The sequence below is a fragment of the Chrysochloris asiatica genome, unplaced genomic scaffold (assembly GCF_000296735.1).
Source record: "Chrysochloris asiatica unplaced genomic scaffold, ChrAsi1.0 scaffold00028, whole genome shotgun sequence".
Classification (NCBI taxonomy): domain Eukaryota; kingdom Metazoa; phylum Chordata; class Mammalia; order Afrosoricida; family Chrysochloridae; genus Chrysochloris; species Chrysochloris asiatica.
This window is the reverse complement of record NW_006408546.1, coordinates 9,726,820-9,753,859: the sequence shown is the minus strand read 5'-3', so window position 1 is coordinate 9,753,859 and position 27,040 is coordinate 9,726,820. Positions and strand designations below refer to the sequence as shown.

Here is a 27,040-nt window from a genome sequence, read left to right as displayed (position 1 = left end):
TTATTTACAGCTGGTAGCAGAGTGGTTGGTAATGAGTTGTGCTCAAGAAGTCAGCAATTCGAAACTACCAGCTTTTCCACAGGAGTAAGTCGAAGTTTTCTGCTCTGGTAAAGATTTACAGCCTTGGAAACTCTACACAGGGTTGCTATGAGTCGGAACAGACTCCAGGGTAACACTACCACCACCACAAACTCTGTATCTCAGTGTACACCAATCATTTGAGTAGCACTGGTTCACACCAGAGGGCTGACTGCTCCTAGGCCTTTACCCTTCAAATAAATTGTTGTCAACATTGTTCAGTGCTGTCGAGTTGGTTCTGATTCATAGGGACCCTGTATAGATAGAGCTTCTGAAGAGCGGCTGGTGAATTTGAGCCGCTGACTTTGCAGTTCAAGCCGACCTTGAGGTTGAAGGCTTATTGTGCCACACCAGAATTCCTCAAATAAATTAGAATGGCAAAAACTTAAAGCCCAATTTTCTAGTCCTTATATCATGTATTGCTCAAAGTAGATTATGAACATATTATAACCCTCACTTCAAGGAAGTGTCTTAATGCAATACAATTTCACAAACTCCGTGGAACAGATTCCCATTACCAGTGTTTGGTAAAAGTGCATTACTTTTAAAACTTTCAGCAAACCAACCACTGAAGCAGCAAATTGACCAGACAGCTGCAATTTAAAATTTCTTTTAAGTCCCTAGACCAAAGTTGCAATCTCCAAATCCTTACTGTGGAAACTATCCTTTCCAACCCTTATTTTCTCTTTAAAGTATTATCAAGTGATGGCAATAATGTCCCTGACACCAAAGTTAAGAGACAGGAATTAGTCAAAACTTGGCTTTGGAGTGGTTAAATACTCTCATAATCACACACAAAGGAATTTCTTTAATGGGTTTCTAACAAAATTATAGGTGGTGCTTTTCTAAACTAAGAAACTACTATCCAGAGCTACTTTTGTTTTGTCCTCGGAGAAATAAAGAAGTAGTAGCTAAAGTAGTTTACCAGAAAAAGAGCATCAACTCTAGCTAAATTGAAATTTAAATTAAAAAAAAATCAAATATGAGTATCATGTGCTTTCCCCACAACTTTCTATATCTCTGCATAAGTTATAATTTTAAAGTATATTCTAAAAAATTTTAATAGATTACAGTTTGGCAAATGGCATTCCCGGAAAAAGGAATTCCAACAGTCAGTACTATTATGTACTGCTTTGATACAAAGTGCAAATGGCCAGTCACTGAGAGATCTCTTTGAGAAACATAAAAACACTTTTCATTGAGACTATTCTACTCTTTGGAGTCCTGGTGTGGCACTGTGGGATAAAGCACTGAACTGAAAGGTCAGTTTGAACCAAAGTCGGTGGTTCAAACTCATCAGTCACTCCTTGGAAACCCTATACAGGGTTGCTTATGAGTTGGAACCAACTCGACACACTTAACAGCAACAACCACCCTCTTTGTTACCGGAAACATTTCTAAAATACTCTTAATTAGTGCCATTAACAAAATCACAGTCTCAATGTGTACCATACACTGGGTTCATGAATTCACTGATAATCATCAGTAAAGACTAGTGACCCTACTGGCAAGTCTATCACAGTATAACTTGGGACCACTGTTTCCCTGCAACTTCACCAATCCTTCTTAGAATGACATTCACGGCAGATAAACAGAGGCATTTGTAAATGTTTTCTACTTCCTTTCCAACATTTGGTATATTTCTTCCTACTGTTCTGGCTAAATTATAAAAAATAAATCCACAAATATTATTAAAATTTCTTCCCAAATTGCCAATATCTATGAGAAGTGCAAGTAGTTTTAATTTTTCTCTTTTCTTTTTTTGTCTCTCATTTTTAACAAATAGAAATACTCTACAAATGAGTTTTCAGGCAGGAAGCTGGTTTGCAGAATATGCCCTTAGGACATTTAAATTAACATATATTTTTTTTGTTTTTTATGTGTACATCAAATATTTCTGTTTTGTTCATTTGTGACATATAAGATGTAAAAGGGAAGTCACGGAGAAGAAGTGAATTAATTATTGTCGCAGGGAGAGGATTGTAATTAGGTTGAGATGAAAAAAAGCATATAATTTGTTAAAGGTAAATCTGATGAGCCTGCCTGTTAACCCTCACTCAGTTCACAATAAAAAGTTGTTTGTTTTTTAAAAAAAAAAGGGGGGCGTCTAAACAAAAGAGTCAAACTGTTGAACTCTGGGCTTAATTTAACTTAGTGAAAAACAACATTCACTAAACTCAATGGATGTACATGGGGATATATACAGGATGAAGGTTATACAAAGATCATGACACCTACTTACATTTTCTTAAAGAAGTTATATAAAACAAAGGTGAAAATATCAAAATTATTTTACCTCTTTGTGTTTTAGATCCAACTGACTCCTAAGAGTCTTAAGTTCCTGCTCACGGATGTCCAAGCACGTTTCTAGAGCATGTGTCTGACCTTCCCATTCAGATTTTTTATGAGCCACCATTATATCAATCTGTTTCATGAGCTCCTGTAGTTCTGCTTCACAGGATGTCAAAAATCCCCTATAAATAACACACACCATTACGAACACAGAACATATGTCTAAGTGGCTTTTGGCTTTTCATCCTTCATATGTAAAAATATATCATGATGTAAACCTACCTAAAAGGTAACAATGTCGATAAATTACCAGAAGGAAATGACAGGATTTCTTGAGCTTTCGCTTTTCATACTCATATCAAGAAGATTTCTTATTCCAGAGAATATTTTATCTTTCCTAATGGTCACCCTAAGGAGCTCTGGTAGCGTAGGGGTTATGAATCAGGCTGTGAACCTTAAATTCAGCAGTCTGAAACTACCAGCTGCTCCATGGGAGAAAGATGAGGCTTTCTGCTCCCATAAAGATTTACAGCCTCGTAAACCCTGTACAGGGTCGCTATGGGTCGGAACCGACTCAACGGCACTTAACAACAACAATGGTCACCCTAAAGACTACGTAATTTGGTCAAACACAAGATGATACTTTAATTCTGGCATGTGGAGTGAAACTTCTACAACCAACAATGAACTCTTTGGGAGTATTTTCAAGGAGCTTTCAGGAAGAGTCCAGGCAAGCCTACATGTCACATTCTCATCTAGTCTACAGAAAAAGCTTTGGGAGCTATCAGGATACTTTCTAGGAAAGTCATAATATAATTTTAAGAGCTATTTCAAGAAATTTGTCTTTGGACCAGATTTTTTTCAACTATTTCTTCTCACTTTATTATTAGAAATTTACCCCAGTCTATCTTATTAGCAGGAGCTCTGGTAGGATAGTGGTTATGAATTGGGTTGTGAACAGCAAGGTCTGCAGTTCAAAACTACCAGCTGCTCCACGGGAGAAAGATGAGGCTTTCTGCTCCCGTAAAGATTTACAGCCTTGGAAACCCTGTTCAGGGTCGCTATGGGTCAGAATTGACTCAACGGCACTTAACAACAACAACAACAATCTTATTAGTGGAAATGTACTGCTGTCCCTCCAAGTTTTAAGAGATGCAAGATAATGTAGCAGGCATGTAGCATGGAGGGACCTGGACAGAGGCAGCACCATAGATGTGCTGGAGCCATAGAGGTTCCCAGCAACGGCCACAGAGAGCTGGAACTTCTAAGCTTTAGATATCTTTTAAAATAAAAAGCACCAACATTTGGACTTAGTGCCAGAAAAATCTCTGTACTTTTTCTTTTTGAGACTAGGCTGAATGCAAACATTCCGAAAGAAGGATGCTGTCCACACAGAGAACATGATCAGCTAACCATTCAATACTCATGCTAAGCACAGTTCCATACCTCAAACACATTACAGTCAAAGGTATAACTCAGATATGCTTTTTTTTTTTTTTGAGAGTTCTTAGTTATTTTTTTTTTTTAGCTCTTTTATTCAGTGATTGCTTAGCATTGAAGGTCAACAAGAAACTATCACCCAGTGTTCTAAAATGGAACACAAAGCCCAGATTCCAAGGAGATATCTATTATAGAATGTTAACATTAGTGCTTTTTCTGTTTAGGGACGAAATGAAAAGATCATTTTACTGTTTGCTTAATGCACTGAGAATGTTTCCTTTTTTTTTTTCTTAAATGATTTATTGTGAATTATGTGATCAGATATGCTTTTACAAGTACAGTGAAAGCTTAGGGCCCAAAACCAAAAAGCACACTTACCTGCCATGTCCCCGGTTGTGCATTCCTTCCAACAAAGCTTCCATCACCAAATCCCCTTTGCTTTGGCAACTGGGAAAGCAAAAACTCAGTCAGGAAAGAAATCATTTTTAAACTTCTAACATCCAAATAATAACTAAGGTACATGAGTGACAGCATACAAATAACGAGAGAAAGTAGCACAGCTCAAAATTGACTGCAGAAGTAGAAAAGGTCTATTCTTCAGGAAATGTTCGATCAAAACAGAATTTAAACTCAAAGTAAAACAACTGAAATTACTGAATTGCTCTCCACAGCCTCCCCACATGAATGACAGACCTAGTTTCTAATGTGAGGGTGGGCCCAGGGAGGAGATGGGAGCTTTGTAGTAGGACAGTGACACAGACCCCTTGACACCAGAGAAGAGAGCGGGAGTCACACAAGTCAAAGGGGAAACATAAATTGTTTTTTAAATTGACATTATAACAAGGTTCAATGCACTGAGGTGGAACGCTTCAGTCTATCAGGAAGATTGTACTCAGCCTTGAGATGAGAAAGCTATTGAAGCTTCCTGCAGCACCTCCTGTTGCTCCTCTGCCATACATATCCAACTCTTTAACAGGTGTTAAACCACACTGGCAATAAGGTATCCACACACCTTTTTCTCCTTACTGGGCCATTCATAGGAGTCCTGGTGTGGCGCTGTGGGCTAATGAGTCAGACTGAAAAGTCGTTTGAACTGCAGGGTCGGTGGTTCAAACTCATCAGTTGCTCCTTGGAAACTCTACACAGGGTCGCTATAGGTTGGAATCAACTCAACGGCACTTAACAACAAGGCCATGCATTTCCTAGCGAGCAGAAAACCAAGAGCTTTGCATATTAACATTTTAACAAGGCAGGTGCTGGTGGCAGAACTGATCTCAATTCTTATTCCTTCCCCTTTCCTCCATGAAAACTGATCACAGCTGGAAGATTACAGAGAAGGGTCTCAGAGGCACAGGGAACGAAGACAGAACAGACTGCGAGAAAAAGGGCACATCACACTTACAAGAAAGGAATGTGAGAGTCAGAGAAGAAAGAAGACCCTTCAACTTGGAAGTGCAGTAGGTCCTGCAAGCCCTTATCATAAAGTTGCAAAATGTTAATCTCAAACCACTTTTCACTCCTTAGAAACTGCTTAAGGCTGGATTACACTTTAGGAGATAATCAAAAACTATGGATGCCGTAAGGAGCCCTGGTGGCCTAGTGGATTAGGAGCTGGGCTGCTAAACACAAATCAGCAGTTCTAATCTACCAGCCACTCTGCAGGAGGCAGATGAGGCTTTCTGCCCTGTAAAGATTTACAGCCTTGGAAGTCACTAGGAGTCGGAACCAACTTGATGGTACACAACTGCTTTGTTCCTGTGTCCTAGTGCCTCATCTAAAACTTATAGCTCTTTGATAAATTCCCATCCCAAAAACTATTGTCCTGAGAGCATATTTAAACCATAAGACATAAATATCCACTGAAGTTTTCTTAAAACAATTGCTTAGCTTAACTAGTAAAACATGTCTGCCTTAAGCAATGTGCTCTTTTAAGAACTAATCTACTAGTGTGGTGCTGTAGGATCACTACTAGACTGCAAACCACAAGGTCAGCAGTTCAAACCCACCAGTGGCTCCTTGGAAAGACCTATACAGGGTGGATATGAGTCGAAATTGACTCAATAGCAGGTAACAACAACATATGGGAATCCAGGTGTGGCACTGCAGGACAAGCACTGGACTACTAACCATAAGAAAAATGTGGCATCAGGATTGGAGGAAGATTCATTAACAACCTGCGATATGCAGATGATACAACCTTGCTTGCTGAAAGTGAAGAGGACTTAAAACATTTACTGATGAAGATCAAAGAGCACAGCCTTCAGTATGGATTACATCTTAATGTAAAGAAAACAAAAATCCTCACCACTGGACCAATAAACAACATTCTTATCAACGGAGAAAAGATTGAAGTTGTCAAGGACTTCATTCTTCTTGGATCAACTATCAACACTCACAGAAGCAGCAGTCAAGAAATTAAATGACGTACTGCATTAGGCAAATCTGCTGCACAAGACCTTTTTAAAGTGTTGAAGAGCAAAGATGTCAGCTTGAGGAGTAAGGTGTGCCTGACCCAAGCCATGGTATTTTCAATAACCTCATATGGATGTGATAGCTGGACAGTGAATAAGGAAGACTGTAGAAGAAATGATGCATTTGAGTTACGGTGTTAGAGAATATTGAAAGTGCCATGGGCTGCCAAAAGAACCAAATATATCCGTTTTGGAAGAAGTGCAGCCAGAGTGCTCCTTGGAGGCCAAGACGGCCAAACTTCATGGCTCATACTTTGGACATATTGTCAGGAGGGAGCAGTCACTGGAGAAGGATATCATGTTTGGTAAGGTAGAGGGTCAGAGAAAAAGAGGAAGACCCCTCAATGAGATGGATTGGCCAAGTGGCAGCATCCATGGACTAAAGCATGGCAACAGTAGTGAGGTTGGCCCAGAATCAGGCAGTGCTTTGTTCTGCTGTGCATAAGGTCGCTATGAGTCGGTACCAACTGGATGGCACCTAACAATAACAATATGTAACCATAAGATTGGTGATTTAAACTCACTAGCCACTCCTTGGAAACCCTATACAGGGTCACTATGAATTGTAACCACACGACAGCACTTAACAACAACATATTGGGAGGATGGTGCAGGACCGGGCAGAGTCCCTGTGACTCTGAACCGACTTGTCAGAACCTAACAAATAATAGCACACAGAAGCAAAGTGACAACAGCAACTTTCCAAGATTAGATAGGTACCTTAGGCGTATGTGGGTTTATGTTAATGGGGAAGGAGCAATTTGGAAGAGGAAGGGGAGAATGGTTACAAACTTTAAAGACAGTTATCAATGTCACAGAATTGTACATATAGAAATTATTGCATTGGTCTATGTTGTGGTTGTTGTTAAGTGCCGTCCAGTTGGTTCCAATCCATAGCTGCTCTATATAGGGTTTCCAAGGAGCAGCTGGTGAGCTTGAACCACCGACCTTGCACTTCAAATGACTTTGGAGTCTAGCACATTAACCTACATGCCATACTTGAACTCCTTTAGTGTAAGTACTGCTGTGTATATTCTCAACAGCAACAACAATTTTTTTTTAAAGACTTACTTTAGTTGTTAAAATGTTAGTTTTCAAGTTTTATAACTTTTTAGTTTTTATTTCTTTTATGAAAACTTCAAAGGGATATTTTTAAGATTTAAAGATCATCTAAAAACAATAGTTTTAGGGGTAGGAATTCACATCTTGAAGCAATATAGTTTTTAGATACAATAAAAGGTAGATACTATGTGAATATTTGAGACTGAGAAGGTTAATTAACTTATCGATAGTTACACAGTTGCAGTTTCAGGATTTGAACCTAGACAGTGTGCCTCTGGAGTCTCAATCACTGTGAACTCTTTCTACATTTTACAGTATGCCAGATCTTAAAACACATCAGCATCTCTTCTTTTGGTATAACAGTATCTCCTCTAGCAATAAACAAAATCAAACTAAATCTGTTTATTTGTTATTGCTTAGTGCTGTTGAGTTGGTTTTGACTCATAGCGACCCTGTATAGGGTTTCCAAGGAGCAGCTGGCGAGTTGAACCACTGACCTTGTGGTTCAAACTGACCTTGCAGTCTAGTACTGTATCCCAGTGCCACCCAGGAATCCGTATATAGGAATAAAATAAAATCAAACTGAAGTATAACATCACACCATGGCCACAAGGTGGCAGGGGGTGGTCATTCCAGAAACTGAAATAAAGGGCTAAGACAAAGATATTATTGTTTGTTTGTTTTTTAAAACAATAAAAAAAAAGGAAAAACTGAGATCAACAACATTCTCTCTGGAAAATAAACTTACTCCATACCACCCACCCATCTTCAATTCTAAGTAGTCACATAAGAATAAAGATAGTTAAATAAATGAGAGGGAAAAAAAAAAAAAACAGCGCTCACAAATAAGACTTAATATCATTAAAAAATTCTGGTGTGGCACTATAGAATAAACCTACCAGTTGCTCCTTGGAAACACCTACAGGATTGCTATGAGTCAGAACTAACTCTAAGGTACTTAAACAACAACATCATTAAGACATCAATACTACCCAAAGCAATCTATAGATTCCATACAATACCTATCAAAATTCCAGCAGTTGTCTTTGCAGAAATGGAAAAGCCAACTCTCAAATTTATAAGGAACTGTAAGGGGCCCTGAATAGACAAAGCAATCTTGAAATAGAACAGAGTAGGAGAACTCCCACTTCCCAAGCTCAAAGCATACATCAGGCTAATCAAAACAGTGAGGTATAGTAATCGATACAGGACCAATGAAACAGTATTAAGAATCAAGAAGTAAATCCATCTACATATATAGTCAATTGATTTTTAATAAGGGTGCCAGGTCCATTTAGGTGTCCTGATGTGGTGCTGTAGAATAATAACTGGACAGCTGACCAAAATGTTGGTTGTTCAAACCCACCAACTGCTTTTTGGAAACCCTATACATAAGTCCTGGTGTGGCGCTATGGCTAATGTGACAGACTGCAAAGTCATTTGAAGTGCAAGGTTGATGGTTCAAGCTCACCAGCTGGCTCCTTGGAAACCCTACACAGGGTCGCTATGGGTCGGAATCGACATGATAGCACTTCACAACAACAACATACAGGTCACTATGAGTCAAACCAACTACATGGCACTTAACCACAAGTCCATTTAATGGGAGAAAAAGTGTCTCTTCAATAAATGGTGTAGGGACCACTAGATTTCCACATGCAAAAAATTGAACTTGTGCCCACACCTCACTCCATACATGAAAATTAGCTCAAAATGAATCAAAGACTTAAGTGTAAGAACTAAAACAGTAAAATTCTAAGTGGAAAAAAAAAATGCTTTGGGTCTTTATTTTTTTACAACGGTACATGGATGTAACACCATGTATAAGCATAAATGTCATCAACATTAAACAGTTTTGCGTACTGGGAGACTATCAGCAAAGTCAAAAGACAATTTAAAGATTGGAAGAAATACTTGGGAACCAGTTACCGTTTCAGGGTTTAATATGCAGAATATACAAACAACTACCACACCACAACAAAAAACCAAACAACCAAATTTAAAAAAGCAAATGACTTAGCAGACATTTCACCAAAGAGATGTACAACTGACCAGCAGTTACACAACAAGATGATGAACTTCATTAGTCTTTGTTGTTGTTGTTATGTGCCGTGGAGTTGGTTCCGACTCATAGCAACCCTGGTACAGGGTTTCCGAGGCTGTAAATCTTTACGGGAGCAGAAAGTCTCATCTTTCTCCTGCGGAACAGCTAGTAGTTTCAAATTGCTGACCTTAAGGTTCGCAGCCCGATTCATAACCACTACGCTACCAGAGCTCCTTAGGGAAATGCAAATCAAAATCATGGGGAGATTAATGAATCCACACTTACTTGGGCTTGTGAGGCTGGAGGAAGCCCAAGACATTGGCCGAGAGTTACTCTACAAACTAAATTGAAATTATCCTCTGAAGTCAACTTTAAACCAAGTAGCAACAGTACTTAACAGCAATACATTAAGACTAACCTGTCAACAGCTATTTTAAAACAGAGTTTAAGTTAATGGAGGTGAAATAACTAGAACAGAAACAATGAAAATGTTGACACAATGTAAAAACTGGAATCAATGTCACTGATTGTTGTATCTAGAAGCTGTGGAAACAGAAGCAGAACCTGCTGTATAATTTCACCAACCAGTTCTCGTCTTCCTGTTTGTCATACTGTGGTGACTTGCATGCTGTGTGATGTTAGAAGCTATGTCACCGGTATTTTAAGAACCAGCAGGGTTACCCATGGTGGACAGGTTTCAACTGACTTTCCAAACTAAGAAAAACTAGGAAGAAGTAAAGGCATACTACTTCTGAATGTTTAGCCACTGAAAACTTTATGAGTAGCCGCAGAACATTGTAAGCTATAGTGCTGGAAGATGAAAACATTATGAATAGCAACAGAATATTGTCAGATATAGTGTCAGAAGATGAGACCCGAGACCCTTGGATTGGAAGGCACTCAAAATATGATTGAAGAAGAGCTGCCTCCTCAAAGCAGTGTAGACCAAAATGATGCAAATAAAGTAAAACTTGGGGCTTCTACTTGCTGATGGAGTACAACTCAAGATGAGGAGAAAGAACTGTAAGCATTCACTAATAACTGGAATATGCAATATCTGAAGTATTACGAAGAATCTAGGAAAATTGAAAGTTGTAAAAAAAATGAATTGGAATGCATAAAAATCAATATCCTAGGCATTATGAGCTAAAATGGACTGGTATTGGCCATTCTGAATTTGACTTTACTATGCCAGGAATGGCAATTTGAAGAAGAATGGCATTATATTCATCATCCAAAAAAAAAAGTTACAAAATCTACCTTGAAGTACAATACAGTTTTTGATAACATAATATTACTAAACATTATCATTAATATCACATGGAAGTAAAGTTTCACTAAAGATAATTCAAAAACAGATGCAACAGTATATCGATAGACAACTGCCAGATGTTCAAGCCAGATTTAGATGAGGAAGTGGAACAGGGATATCCCTACTAATGACACATAGATTTTGGCTGAAAGCAAAGAATGCCAGAAAGACGTTTACCCGTGTTTTTGTAACTATGCAAAGGCTTTCGACTGTGTGGATCTTGACAAGCATAGATAACATTGTGAAGAATGGATATATCAGAACATTTAATTGTGCTCATGGGGAACTTGGATACAGACCAAGAAGCACTTGTTCAAACACAGCAAAGGGATACTGAATGGTTTAATATCAGGAAAGATGTGTGCCAGGGTTGTATTCTTTCACCATATTTATTCAATCTGTATGCTGAACAAATAATCTAAGACATTAGATTACATTAAGAAGAATGTGGTATCAAGTTTGGAGGATGACTCATTAACAATCTGTGATATGCAGATGAAAGTGAAAAGGACTTTGAACGCTTACTGATGAAGATCAAAGACAACAGTCTTCACTATGGGTTGCACCTCAATTTAAAAAAAACAAAACCACAACAGGCCCAATAAATAACATGATAAATGGAGAAGACATTAAAACTGTCAAAGATCTCATTTTGCTTTGGTCCACCGTCAACACTCATGGAAAGAAAGTTGAGAATCAGATGATATATTTCATTAAACAAATCTGCTGCAAAAGACCTCTTCAAAGTATTAAAAAGCAAAGATGTCAGTTTGAGGACTGAAGTGTGCCTAACCGTAGCCACAGTATTTTTAATTGCCTCATATGCATGCCCCCCAATGAGATGGATTGGCACAGTGGCAGCAGCAGTGGGCTCAAACATAACAACTGTGAAGATGGTGTAGGACTGGGCAGTGTTTCGTTCTGTTGTGCATAGAGTCCTTATGAGTTGAAATCAACTCAATGGTACCTAACAACAACTAAGATGACCAGCCTGTACTACTATTACTCAAATTTATGCACCAACCACTAAAGTCAATGATGATGAACTGAAGAAGTCTTCAGTGCAAAATTGATAAAAAATGTAATAAAGGTGTGTTGATAATTACTGGCGGCTGGAATATGAAAGTGAGAAACAAAAAGGGGGCTCAGTAGTTGGAAAATATGTCCTTCGTGATAGAAATGATAGCCTACCCTTGTGGCCCAACTTGCAGGCACACAGTTGTTGTTGTTAAGTGCCACAGAGTCAGTTCCAACCCACAATGACCCTGTATAGGGTTTCCGAGGCGTGAGCTTCAACTGCCAACCTTGCAGTTCAAATGGCTTTGCAGTCTAGCGCATTAACCCACAGTGGAGAGCAGGACCCTACCCAGAGAAGCAGTGATGCCAGAGATGGAGACAGAGACGATGATGTGGGGAGATGGAGTGGCTGGCTGGGGACTCAAGACCCAGAGAGGGAGAGGAGCTATGTGCTGCGGCCAGGGGGCAGGCTTGTAAGGTATACCCTTTGGTTGGTTGATGATGCATGGAGGGGATTGTAACCATGGCAATGTAAGGATATATGATAAGATGAATGTAAAGCTAATGTTCTCCCATGTAAACTATCACATAATTCACAATAAAACATTTAAAAACAATTGTTTAAACTGTAACAGAAAATCCAGAAAGAATAAGAGAAAATAATGATCCATCTAAGTACGGCTCAGCTAAAACAATTTTAAAAACATTCACTTTTACATTAAAAAAAATGTTATAAATACAGTTAAATGGCAAATGACAACACTGGAAAACTTTATTGCACATAAAGTGCTAATTACTCAATTATATGAAATGTTTCTAAAGAATTGTTGTTGTTGTTGTTATGTGCCGTGGTGTCGGTTCCGACTCATAGCGACCCTGTACAGGGTTTCCGAGGCTGTAAATCTTTTTTTTGTTTTTTAATGTTTTATTGTGAATTATGTGATAGTTTACATGGGAGAACATTAGCTTTACATTCATCCTATCGTATATCGTTCCATTGCCATGGTTACAATCCCTCCCATGCATCATCAACCAACCAAAGGGTATACCTTACAAGCCTGCCCCCTGGCCGCAGCACACAGCTCCTCTCCCTCTCTGGGTCTTGAGTCCCCAGCCAGCCACTCCATCTCCCCACATCATCTTCTCTGTCTCCATCTCTGGTATCACTGCTTCTCTGGGTAGGGTCCCGCTCTCCACTCTTCTCCCTTGATGGTCCCATGGACCTCCGCTCCTACACTGAAAAGTTAATCACTCCCCTCCTTGCTACAAAACGTCTATCTTTACATTTCCAACCCTCACAGGCAGTTCTGATAACAATTATTCACTATTGTATCACAAGAGACCCATCAGCATATCATCAGCCCCGCCTAGAAAGATTGGATACTACTCAGAGGAGATTCTACCTTCCTTCACACCCTCTGAATCTAGGTTCCCTTTTGAATGCTTGTAAGCCAGTCACTTCTGTAGCCACCCCCCACCCCCACCCCGTTCTGGGTAGCCAATGTCCAAGTTGTCCATCCCTGTCTACTCTGTGTATGGAGGGAGTGGGAATGATCCTTGATGTAAGGATTTGTTCCCTCTTTTGAGCTACTGCATCCATAGGTGTAGGTCAAGTTCATCAGATTACTCTTTTTTTCCTCTTCTTTCTTCTTCTGGTTCAGTTCTGATCATCCAGTCATTGAAGCCAAGTCAAGTGGGTATTATCTACAAGTGTGGGTGTTCTTGTGCATATGCCAAGGCTATAAATCTTTACAGGAACAGAAAGCCTCATCTTTCTCCCGCGGAACAGCTGGTAGTTTCGAATTGCTGACCTTGCGGTTTGCAGCCCGATTCGTAACCACTATGCTAAAAGAAGGAAATAAATCTATTTTTAAAATGAGTAAGAAATATGAACAAGCAATGTACGGAGAAAGAAATAACTTTAACCATGAAATGGTTCTCGGTATTGTTCATGATGAGAGAGAAAACCATTGAAAACTACACTGAGATACCCTTTGTTCTGCATTAGATTAACCCAGAATTCTAAGTTTGGTAATAAACTCTGACGACAAAGATATGGGAACATGGGCACTCTCTTGAAGCATACTTACAAGTACTTTAAAGGAAATGTTGGCAATACTTAAAAACTTAGTGCTAGCAAATCAATCCCAACTCATGGTGGTGGTTATGTGCTGTGGAGTCGGTTCCGACCCATAGCAACCCTGTACAGGGTTTCAGAGGCTGTAAATCTTTACGGGAGCAGAAAACCTCGTCTTTCTTCCGGAGAACAGCTGGTAGTTTCGAACTGCTGACCTTGCGGTTCGCAACCCGATTTGTAACCACTATGCTACCAGAGCTCCTTAATCCCAACTCATAGCAACGCTTATATATGTTGTTGTTGTTAAGTACCTTCGAGTCACTTCTGATTCATAGCAACCCTATACAGGGTTTCTGAAGAGCAGCTGGTGAGCTTGAACCACCGACCATGCAGTTCAAACCGTCTTTGCAGTGCAGCACATTAACCCACAGCGCCACACCAGGACTCCAACCCTTGTAAAACAGAGTAGAACTGCCCTACATGGCTTCCAAGGCTGTAATCTTTACAGAAGCAGATTGCCACATCTTTCTGTCACTGTTAACCACGGAGTCACAAGGGTACCCTTGGCAATACCTGACAATTAATATAAGGAGTCTTGTAGTATACTGGCTTACATGTTGGGCTGCCAGCTTCAAAGTCAGCAGTAGAATCCACCAGCCACGCCATGGAAAAAGATGAGTATCTCTGCTCTAGTAAAGACTTATAGCCTTGGAATCTCTATACAGGGTCCCTATGAGTCAGAATCAACTCAACGGTATACTACCACCAGCAGCATTAACAACTAATACACTTACCCTCTGATCCAAGAATGCAACGTCTAAGAATCTATCTCAAAGATAATTGGCAAAAATACAAAATGATCTATGTACATGGATATTGACTACAGCACTATTTGTACTAGCAGAAAACAACATAAACATCTATCAACAGGGGACTAGTAGAATACTCAGCTACCAATGGAGTACAACTATGAAGCTGTAAAAACAGACAGTCTCATCAATAATCGACCAAGGACATAGCCCAGGACTCAGTGGCCTCTCATTCTGTTATGTATGGGGTTGCCATGAGTCAGGGGCAGACTTGATAGCAGCTAATAATATCTAGGTAAGGTGTTACAAGGTAAGTACTGGTCAGCTAACTGTAAGGTTGGGGGTTCGAGTCCACTAGATGCTCCTCGGAAATGCTACACAGGGTCTCTACGAGTTGGCACTGATTCAACAGCACTTAACAACCAACAATAGGTATTTATTGTAAGTTAAGTAAAAGCAAGATGCACAACAGTAAATTCACATACTAGCTTTCATATATACTTAGTTACAGGTACGTTAGTATTTATAGAAAGATAAACCCAAAGTAGTAAAAATTATTACTCACAAAGAGGGAAAACTGGAGGAAACAGGAATGAAAGCCAAACTTCTGTGATGTACTTTATTTCACACGAAAGTCCCTGGATAGAACACAGGGTCCCTAGACAGCACTCAACTACTAGCATAAGATCAGTGGTTCTAACCCACCCAAGAGACACAGAAGAAAGGCCAGGCCACCTGCTGCCATAAAGATTGTTGTTGTTGTGACGTGCTGTCGAGTTGGTTCCTATTCACAGTGACCCTGTATATGGTTTCCAAGAAGTGACTGGTGTGTTTGAACCGTCGACCTTTAGCTCAAACTGACCTTGTAGTCCAGCGCTTTATCCTGCAGCACCACAAACCCTATGGAATAGTTTTATTCTGTAACACCTGCGGTGACTATTAGTTTGAATTGACTAAGTGGCAACAGGTATTTTGTTTTTTTGGGTTTGTTTTACAGGAGCTATACTAATGTTTTCCACATAACAAAAACCCTTTTTAAACAGTACTGACAAATTAGAAACATAATAGATCAACTACATAGAAAATTAGCATCCTATCACATACATTATTTCTTAATTTAAAATAAATTGCTTTCACTATACACACTACTTTTGCTGTTGTTGTTATGTGCCGTTGAGCCAGTTCCAACTCATAGTGATCCTGAATAAGGGTTTCTTAGGAGCTCTGGTAGTGCAGTGGTTACGAATTGGGCTGCGAATCCCATGGTCAGCAGTTCAAAACTACCAGCTGTTCCATGGGAGAAAGATGAGGCTTTCTGCTCATCGCAACCCTAAATAGAGTTCCCAAGGAGAGGTTAGTGAGTTTGAACCACTGACCTTGTGGTTCAAACTGACCTTACAGTCCAGTGCTTATCCTGAAGCGCCACATGAGGACTCTACATCTTTAGGAGAGCAGAAAGGCATTATCTTTCTCCCTTGAGCATCCTGGTAGATTCATACTGCTGACCTTGCAGTTTAGCAGCCCAGCTTGTAATCTTCTACGCTACCAGGACTTCTTTATAACGTAAGGTAAGGCAAAAAGAAGTATTTATATTAATGACATTAGGCATCAAGATTTTCAGTGAGATAAAAATATAAAATCAAACATAGCAAAACAAATAAAAATCTATAAAATTATGTTTAATATGAAATATTGTAAATTCTGTTCTTTTCTCTCTTTGTTGTTAAGTGCTGTTGAGCCAGTTCTGACTCATAGTGACCCTGTATAGGGTTTCTCTTTTAGCCCCTGCAAATTGTAGCGCCAATGGCCAACCTAGTAATGCCATCTTCCACTAAAAGGAAACAGGGCTCCTTGGAGGTTAGAAATGAATAAATCACCAAGAACACATTTTACGGGAGTCATAAGGAGCTCTGGTAGCATAATGGTTACCAGTTGGGCTGCTAACCTCAAGGTCAGCAGTTTGAAACTACCAGGCATTCAACTGCAGAAAGATGAGGTTTTCTGCTCCCATAAAGATTTACAGACTCAGAAACCCTACCCAGGGTGGCTACCAGTAGGAAATGACTCCACAGCACATCACCACCACCACCACCAATGGAGTCATGTCAAAAAGAACAGAAACCAGCATAAAAGAGCACCCATCCACTGGGCAAAGACAGGACAATTTGACTATTAAAAATAATATTGATTGCTTGTAACCATGGCAATGAAATGATATACAACAGAATGAACATAAAACTAATGTTCTCCCATGTAAACTATTACATAATTCATAATAAAACATTTAAGAAAAAATAATAACAACAATATATTAATTGCAACAGGCTGAAACAGTTAAAATATGTTCAGGTCTATAAATATATGATGATTTACTGAATATTTTTAAAAAGCAAAAGTATGGTCAGGGGGTGGGGCACGGAAATAGATACGGACAAGTGGGGCCTGGTGGCTCAGTCGCTCTGGAAATGGGGAACAAGTGGAAAGATGGTTTACATCTCAAACAGACAAGTGGTGGATAGCCTGAGTCAGTCCCCGTGGAGATTATCTTTGATAACAGATTTGTTCTGGGGAAAAGCAGAATTTGTAGTTTTGTTTTTCAAAACTTTGCTTCAGCAAGATGTGAAAAAAAAAAGAAGTTATGGAAGCTCATCTGATTCCAGATAGGATGATGTAAGAGGGCCACCTGGAAACCCTCCCTGAAGAATACGTCCAATCAATCATTTGAGTGGCCCTAGCCCTCCTCCAAAGGAGCTCTGGTACCATAGTGGTTACAAATTGGGCTACAAACCTCGAGGTCAGCAGTTCAAAACTACCAGGTGTTCCGCTGGAGAAAGATGAGGCTTTCTGCTCCCGTAAAGATTTACAACCTCGGAAACCCTGTACAGGGCCGCTATGAGTCGGAACCGACTCCACGGCACATAACTACCAACCACCATCCTCCTCCAATGGCTGGTGGATGAGGAAGGTAAACGTCTGCTCCAAGTAGCAGACAACTGGACATGCACATTCATATGAGAAGGAAACCATCAGGAAGCGGATGCTGACTGTGCTGGACAATTGAATGAATGTGTCTGTCTAAACAAGGATTGCTGGGTCCCCACAGACGAATCAGGTCATGCTGGGAATTCCCTGTACAGGGATCTGGTGTGACTGACATGCACTTCGATAAATGCACATGTTTTTCTCAGTATCTGTTTTGTATAGTTTATTAAAGTTCTAATACAGTTTTAATAAGTAAATATTTTTAGGGTGCAAAACTGGCTCCTTGTCTTTAGCTAATTAAAATAGAAAAATCTGAATGTCAAGAAAATAAGACTGTATACTCAGTACCATTAGTATCACCTTACTGTCACCTTTTCAACTTCTGAAATAATGTTCGTTGTTAATGTGTTCTTGTTGATAAATAAATCACATTGTATTTCTTTTGTTAGTATGCAAAACAAAAACAAAAACAAAAAAAATACATGGTTACCTTTGGCAGTTGCTAGGGCACTGACTCATTAACGTAATCTGAAAATAGAAGGAAATAAGTAAGCATTTTTTTGCCTTTCCTCTCCAAACTGTATTTATAAAGTTCTTTGTAAAAGATTTCCAGCTAATCAACATACAAGGAATGAAGAATTACAAAAGCACCATTTTGTAACCCCTAACGTTGAGTCCTAAGGAGCTCTGGTAGCATAGTGGTTATGAATCAGGCTGCTAACCTCAGGATCAGCAGTTTGAAATTACCAGCTGTTCCGCGGGAGAAAGATGAGACTTTCTGCTCCCGTAAAGATTTATACAGCCTCAGAAACCCTGTACAGGGTCATTATAAGTTGGAACTGACTCCACGGCACATAACAACACCAATGTTGAGTCCTGGTGTGGCGCTGTGGGTTAATGTGTCAGACTGTAAACCTGATGGTACTTAACAACAATGTTGAGGTCTACCCATACCACTCTGAATGCACCCGATCTTGGAAGCTAAGCAGGGTCGGGCCTGGTTAGTACTTGAATGGGAGACCACCTGGAAATACCAGGTGCTGTAGGTGTTTTGGACTTCTAGTGTAGTGCTGTGGACTGCAAACCACAAGATCAACAGTTCAAACCCACCAGCTGCTTCTTGGATACCCTATACAGGGTCGCTATGAATCAGAAGCAACTCAACAGCAATTAACAACAACGCAATAATTGGTGTGGTGCTGTAAGATAAGCACTGAACTGCTAACCACAAGGTCGGTGGTTCAAGCCCACCAGCTGCTCCTATGAAACCTTACGCAGGGTTGCTATGAGTTGGAAGTGACTCTATGACACTTAACAATAACAAAATAAGGCCAATGCAGTAATACTGGACTGGACTGTTAACCATAAGGCTAGCAGTTCAAACCCACTAGCTGATCTCAAAAACTCTATACAGGTTCGATTTGAGACAGCACGCAATAATGATGCAATAATAAACGGCCCTGGTGGCATAGTGGTTAAACGTTCAGCAACTAACGTAAAGGTTAGCAGTTTGAAGCCACCAGTAACTTTGTGGGAGAACGATGGGCCAATCTGCTTCTGTAAATGTTGTTATTAAGTGCCCTCAAGTTGGTTCTGACTCACAGGAAGAGACCTTGCATGGTTACCTTTGGTGGTTGCTAAGGCACTGACTCATTACTGTAATCTGAAAATTGCTTTTGTTGTTGTTATGTGCTGTGGAGTCAGTTCCGACTCATAGCAACCCTGTACAGCGTTTCCGAGGCTGTAAATCTTTCCGGGAGCAGAAAGCCTCATCTTTCTCCCACGGAACAGCTGGTAGTTTCAAACTGCTTACCTAGAGATGAGCAGCCCAATTCATAACCACAGGGAAATAAGTAAGCATTTTTCTTGACTTTCCTGTCCAAACCGTATTTACAGTTTTTCCAAGGAGTAGTCGGTAGGCTTTAACACTGACCTTGAGGTTAGTAGTCCAGTGCTTATGCTACAGCAGCACAGCATAAAGATTACAGACGGGAAATTCTATGGAGTTGTTACATTCTGTCCCATGGGGTTGTTATAAGCTAGAATCAACTCAATGACAATGAATAATGCAATAGATGTACACCTCACTTACCAACTATCTTGTTATCTGATATTTTGCATTTATGAAAGTAGTAAAATGCCTGGCTATTTTCACATTAATGACATAGTATATATAAGACAACAGTGGCTGTGCTGGTTAGGGTTAAGTGTTAACTTGGCTGGGCCATGATTCTCAGTGGTTCGGCAGTTGATGATATGGTGGTCCTCCATTTTTACACAACACCAATTTTCACATAATGCTCTGGTTTTGGAACCTGTGTCAATAAATGCACTAACTATGTTGATAAGTAAGTGTAATAGATATCCCTACCGACACCCACACCTGAGTCAATTCCAATTCCTAAAGCCCTATAGGACTTAGTAGAACTGCTCCCACAGTTCTCACAGGCTAGAAATCTTTACAAAACCCAACTGCCCCTTCTTTCTCCCATGAAGAGCTGGTAGGTTAGATTAGCAGCTAAGTGTTTTAACTACTGTGTTTTAACACCAGGGCATCTTAATACTGGGTATGTTGTTGTTAAGTGTCTTCATGTCGGTTCTGATTCATAGCAACTTTGTATAGGGTTTCCACAGACAGGCTGATGGGTTTGAACTGCTTACCTTGCAGATAGCAGTCCAGAGCTTATTTTATAGCATCACACCAGGACTCCACAGCTACCATACAGGACAGCACAATTTTAGATCTAACTATTGGTTTGTTGTTGTTATTGCTGAGTGCTGTTGAGTGGATTCCAACTCATAGAGAGCCTGCATAGGGGTTCTGAGGAACAGCTGGTGGATTTGAACCACACACCTTGTGGTTAGCAGCCTGGTGTTTATTCTGGGCCTTTATAAGATTTTCATCCAAACAAAAGAATTGTAGAGACACTGATGATATAGATGGAGAAATTTAAACCTAAATATTGACATTAAGAACTTTAAATGTTTGTAGGTATGGTAATAGTACTGTGATTTTATAAAACTGAAAAAAAATCTTTTGTGTTCTTGAAGAGTGGTACTATAGCATACGCACTGGACTGCCAACCAGTGTTTATGCTATGCTGTTTGAACTGCAAGGTCAGCAGATCAAACCTAACAGTAGCTCCAAGGAAGAAAGATGTGGCTTTCTGTTCCAAAAAAGATTTGCAGCCTTGGAAACCCTCCATATAGTCAACAATGAGTTGGAATCAACTCGATAGCAGTAGGATTTATTTGGATTTTTTTTTTTTGTAATGCAAAAATCAGAAATTCAGTTCTTGAAACCTTATGTCAATGCTTTGGCAGAACTTCAAGTTGGCATTGAAAAATAAAAAACAACTACGATCCAATGAGAAAGTGCAGCACTAATGCTCACTGCATCTACCACCACTGTGCCATCAATGAGCTCGCCAAGGATTAAGCTAAGACCTTCTACCTCTGCACTGGAGGGAAATGGCAACAGTACAATTAAAATACATGATTATTACAAATAATTTTTTTCAAACTGAATCTATATAATACCGAAAGTTATTGTGAATGTTTTATAAATTTCTAACCCATTTTAGTTTTATAGCCTTTTTAAATAATAACTATCTCTGATAATAACATAATAGTCAAATCAATCAGCAAGCTGGTTGAGAAAAAATAGGAATTGATTTCAGTGAATAAACTTTTCAACCCTTTTTAATTCAAGATAAAAATTAATCTAAAGACAGTATTGTATTCCAAATAAGAAAATACATACTCTTTATTGTACCATTAAACTGCAGCTGTAAGTGTATGGGATCTCTGGGTGGTAGGTACTAAGGTTAATGTGTTGGGAGGTTCAAGTCCGCCCAGAGGCACCTCAGAAAAAAGGCCTAGTATACTGTTCACACAAATCAGACATTAAAAGAACAATTTTACTATGACACACATGGGTTCACCATGATCCCAGGTCAACTGAATGGTAACTCTGTGTAAGTGTAAATGCAAATACTCAAAATTGTAGTTGATGATTCTTTTATTTCCTTTTCATAGCTATGAAAGAAAATTAAAGGCTAGCTAGTATGAGAATTTGTGATGAACTGTACAAATGCGAGAATCTACTCTCCAATATGTTTTATTAAAGGAATAAAATAATTTTCTTTAAAAATAGGTGTGGGGCAATGTTGAAAAATAAGAATCTGCAAAAGTCCTCACAACATGGATGAACCTGGAGAACATTATACTGAGTGAAATTAGTCAATCACAAAAGAGCAAATATTGCATGCAATTACTGTGATAAAAAGTTCAGATTAAATGAAACACTACGGTTACGGATGCGGGGGGTAGTTGGGAAGGAAACAACTTAAGTGAATAGAGGTAAATACTGTGAACTGATGATACACGGAGCAGATTTGCAATGATTGTATTGGCATTTAAGTGTATAATTTGTTGAATGTGGGAATAATGATCTGTTCTGTAAGACTTCACTCAATTCACAATAGTTAAGAAGAAAAAAATAAATGTAGGCAATCAGATGCAAAAAGGAACACTCAGGGAAAAGTTTGTATAACCATACTGTACGGTATAAATGACGACTGGTTTCTAACAGCCTTATCGTTACACTCCTGATATTTTAGCGATATAAGAAAAACCTCATCATGAGCCTCAATTACTCTTTAAATTTTTTCATGATTAAAGTGTTTCTAAGGAATCGCCAGTCCTGACTTGCATGCATGGATCAATCAGTTGAGAGTTCCCCAACTTCAGTCCGTCACTTTTTTTGACACATTCTAGTACTTTCGATATGAAACAGTAACACTTTTTAAACTAATTCATTCTTTTAAAATTGTTAAAACAAGAAGCGGTATCACCTGCAATAAATTAAGTTGCAACAGTGCTAGGAAAGTCAGAAGCCTAGGAGGGGGTTTGCGCTGGAGGTTTGGTAGGCGGGAGGCCCCCGCCAGGGAAGAACGGACCTGGGAGCAATTCGCCCACCCCGCCGCCCCCCCAGGCCCGACTGGGGAAGGGCGGACCACCTGACGGGCCCGGACTGCGCGCCGGGCGGAGCCACGTCTGCCTTCTGGGGTCCGTAGGGAACACGCAGCAAAACCTTGGGGCGGGGCGCGGGAACAGAACTGAGCCGGCGGAGGCGGGCTTGGTGACCTGCGGGAGGCTGCGGGGACCAGCCCCGGGCCATATGGCCGCGTGGCCGGCAGCACCTCCGCAGCCAGGGTCGCGTCCGGACGAGCCCGCCCCTCGCCCGATTCTACGCGCTCATAAGCGGTTACTGGGGTACCGCTAGCGCGCCCCCGAGTCTTCCCGCCGTTACCTCAGGCCGGGGGCGCGCACGCGCGCCTCCGCCAGCCTGGGTCGTTGGCACGTTCGGTCCGCCCACTGCCCCCTCACTTTTAATTGTTAAAACAAAGTCCACTTAATACCTCCCCTCCAATCATGCAAATGGACTCACCCACATCCGGGAATCCGCAAGAAGAGTGTGCGGGTACAGAATACGGAGGGTCGAGCGGTGGGCCGAGTGCTGGTAAGAAATTTCCCGCCCAACTAATGTAGCTCTTGGAGGGTTGGGAAGGTATTGTCTTTGTGCGTTAGGTTTTCTCCCCACCTTCTATTAGTCGAAGTCGATTATCTTTTCTCCTTCAAGTCAGTGCCCATACCGCACGATTTATTGGGTGGAAAAGGGCTTGAGTGGCAGCCCAAAATCCCCCCTTCCCGCCTCCACACTTGGTATATTCAGTCTCCGACCGGAAGCCGTGACTGTGGGACGCCCCCACGTAACCTCATAGATGGTGGTGGCCTGCGAGGATCATTTCTTATGGGGCGGGGCGGGGTAGGATGTAAAGGGGGAGAGCGGCCTTCTGGTTTGTTTCTGTAATTAATTACACGTTTATGGAGCTGTAGCGAGATGACTAAAACTTGCCACTATTAAAGGAACGCATCCACAGCATTCTGGGAGAATACATGTCACGGGCGCATAGTGCGAAGAGCTCCCTAATTAGAACCTTGCACTGCTCACGGAGATGGCAGGACCCCCGGAGGCTGGGCAGCGGCGCTCAACCTGAGGCTAGGAGGAGACCACCTCTCACTAGAGATGCCCAGGAGCGGTGTTTTTCTAGATTGACTGAGGGTTATCTGAAATAAGAGTAGAGGGGAAAGTATAGTGTAAAAACAAATGTGTAGGCACAAAAGTGTGGTGAGAGAAGTTTGTGCAGGAAATTACAAGTGCATTCAGTCGAGTGACTGCTGCTTGCAACAGTGACAGTACCCCAAAACTAAATGGAATGCCTTCGAGTCCATTCCAACTCATATTAACCCTATAAGACAGAGTAGAACATCCTTGCCAAGCTTCCAAGGCAGTAATCTTTATGAGGTCTTGGTGTGGCGCTATAGGATAAGTACTGGACTACTAACAGCAAGGTCGGAAGTTCTAACCCAGCAGCTGCTCCTCGGAAAAACCTATCCAGCGGTCCTTTGAGTAGGAACCAACTCGATGGCACTTAATGCTTATTGAAGGAGGATGCCACTTTTATCTCCTGCAGACCTTTTGGTTAACAGTCTAGCGCTTTAACCACGTCACTACCAGGGCTCCTTCAGGCTATGCCCCACTCCCCCAGACCTGTAAGGAGCCCTAGTAGTGCTGTAGGATAAGCACTGAGCTGGTAACCACAGTGTCTGAGGTTCAAACCCATCTACGACTCCACCAGATAAAGATGAAGCTTTCTAAAAGCTCCTGTAAAGATTTACCGCCTCGGAAACCCTGTGTTGTTGGTAAGTGCTGTCTAGACAGTTCCGACTCAGCGACCTCGCATAGGGTTTCTGAAGAGAGGGTTGGAGGGCTGCAATGAGTCGGAATCGACTTGGTGGTGGGGTCTTTTGTTTGTTTGTTTAGTCCCTAAGATTGAATGCGGCTAAACCAGGGAATAGGATGATGATCCCAAAGAACTGACTCCCCATGCCCACTCTGAGTTTGGAAGGAAAAAATGGGCACTATTGATAAAAATTTTAAAAAAGGGAGGCTATAAATGCAAAGCTGGAAAGTGTGATGGATTGGAGGTGTTAGAACAAGAACAGGTGAAAAGAGATTGAAGGCAAATTGGGGAAAGTTATGCTAAGAAGTCATTAATACAAACTTCTCGCAGAACCACTGAAGATGGTAATGCCTAATAATCATTGGGTCACAAGGCTGATCTAACATTTAGTAAATAATGACAAGAAACAAGCATTGAAGAACAGAAAATCTACTGAGGCTGGAGTGATTTGAGAAAATTTTTACCAAAGGTGTAATCTATGTGGGCCTGATAAAACCCAGTAGGTTTGAATCAATGGAGAAAAGTGAGGAGGGCTTGGGAATGGGGCACAGGGAGTGGTAGCAGGAGAAAGCACTCTTGGGGGAAAGGGACTTGGCAAGTGTAACTGGAACTCAGGGTGAAAATACCTGGTATGTAAAGTTCCTAAACAGACTCCTTCCACCTGGGCCTGGAAAAGCCTTGGTGTAATATGCTAGAATGAAACATTAAGACCTTCCTCAGTTGGTTTACTATTGTCTGAAGTAGCTGGGCAACTTTTGCTTCATAGCTTTGCCTGTATCCTTATAGGAGTAAAAAGAAAGCTTCTCTCACCCCAACCTGGGTAATTATTGCCCAGCGTTAGAGCTGTTGTGCATTTCTACTGTTTGGACCAATTACAGACCTATATGAAGAAATTGGATTCCACCTCCCAAAGATTCTTCCTGTATGAGTTTCCATTGTCTCACAAACGGAATAACTAGAGTGCCTTTGGTACAGAGGCCTCCAAACCTTCCAAATGGAGCCTTTGTAGCAGGGAGCACAGTAGAGTGGTGCTCCTGATAAGGAGACAGAGCCCAAACTTGAAGGCTGGGAGCTCAGAGGTACCCAGCAAGCTGTCCATCCCTTTGGATTAGATTACAACTATTTTAGGAGACAACATGAGGACTCAAATATGTCAAGGAGCTAAATATAAGTATCTTGACCACTTGAGCCAGATTATTAAAGGGGTTGCAGCAGTAAGACTCCAGGAAAGGAACCCCAAGTGGAAGCAGAAACTATCGCAGCAGGGTCCTGTGGTTACCTGGAAAGGTTCCTTTCAGAGTTCATTCAGTGTTCTCTTAAGAATGGAGTAACTGTCGTCACCTTTCCTGTCTGGAGGGTTTGGTTCAGATCTGCTGTTGGACTCTATGGGTAACACAGTTCAGTTTCTCATTCAACTCTTGTACCTTAAAATTGCCAAGGCTGGAACCAAGGCAGGCAGAGATTTCTATAAATGTAGTTCAGGAAAAGGATCCTTGGAGATACAGTGATTAAAACTCTTGGCTGCTAATGAACAGATGCACAACTGTAACACAGCAGTTGGCAGGAGGAGGATGTGGCGGTCTGCTTCCAGCCTTTAAGACAGCCTTAGAAATGTGTGGGGCAGCTCTCCTCTGTCCTGTAGGTTTGCAGTGAGTCAGAATTGACTCAAGGACAGTGGTAGTGTAGGATATGTGAGGGGCTGGAGAGGGGACTTAGGCAGTTATGTCAGAAACTTATCAAAGGCATCATGATCAGGGGAAAGCTGCATTTTAGGTGTTCTGTAACCTCATGAACAAGATCTTCAAATACATGATCCTCCTTTCACACACTATTAAATTGGTCTCCTCCCCTGCCCCCAACTGGGCTATGTCTGTCAAGTATACATCATTAAAGCATCTGTCAGCCGGGGATGTACTATGATCTTATAAATAATTTGTCACCTGATCCAGATAGAGAAGATGAGCCTTTCCTAGTGTAATGTTATACAAGAAAATCAAAAGCCCAGTGAAGTGAATCTTAGTACTGGATTACACCATCTTCTCAGTCTTCATGTTTAAGAAATAACTTATTTGGCTTACAGATCTGACAAGATCTAGTTTGCTGGAGAATGGACAGTGAGGTGCAGAGAGATGGAAGGATCTTGGATTTGATTGATGATGCTTGGCGAGAAGACAAGCTGCCCTATGAGGATGTTGCAATACCTCTGGTAGGTTAAGATGTGCTGAGCATCAAGGGTTAAAGGTATGATCTGGAAGACCCTAGTGGAGTTGGTATATTCAGATAATTTAGTAGAGAAGAGATCAAACTTGTGGAGTCCGCTAGCTCTAGAAGCCTCTCAAGAGCATCTAGCCCAACTTTTTCTTTGAAGAGAAATGTCATTCAGAGAGGTGAAGTGACCAGCTCAGTAAGTACCATGGCAAGACTGGAACCCAGGCCTTCTGACCCATGTTCAATCCCCTACTCCAAAGCCAGAGGTCAAGCCAATAATGAGAGCCTGTGCCCAGAGCCATGTCTTCTGTCTTGTCTACCTGTATCCGCCACCCATGGTCCAGTGCTGCAAGTCTTAGTTTGGGGGGTATTTAAAACCATTGTTGTTGTGAAGTGCCATTGAGTCAGTTCTGACCCATAGCAACCCTGTATAGGGTTT

At 40.9% G+C, this 27,040-nt stretch overlaps 1 protein-coding gene and 1 pseudogene across 3 annotated transcripts in view; one reads left to right on the top strand and one right to left on the bottom strand.

Annotated features, from left to right (window-relative positions):
- The window catches only part of CEP63 (centrosomal protein 63kDa), a 100,401-nt gene extending 77,343 nt beyond the window's left edge, over positions 1-23,058 (bottom strand). The window contains exons 1-3 of one of the 3 annotated variants that reach the window (XM_006846595.1): positions 23,037-23,058; positions 4,189-4,257; positions 2,375-2,552 (exon numbers count right to left, since the gene is read on the bottom strand). In XM_006846595.1, the coding sequence (XP_006846658.1) occupies positions 2,375-2,552; positions 4,189-4,232 (222 nt within the window). In that variant the 5' untranslated portion in view covers positions 4,233-4,257; positions 23,037-23,058. Of the gene's footprint in view, positions 1-2,374; positions 2,553-4,188; positions 4,258-23,036 lie in introns of those variants that run through there. The other 2 variants (XM_006846593.1, XM_006846594.1) reach the window with 2 other exon arrangements.
- On the top strand, positions 17,087-17,571 carry LOC102836532 (annotated as a pseudogene).
- Positions 23,059-27,040: the final 3,982 nt, after the last annotated feature.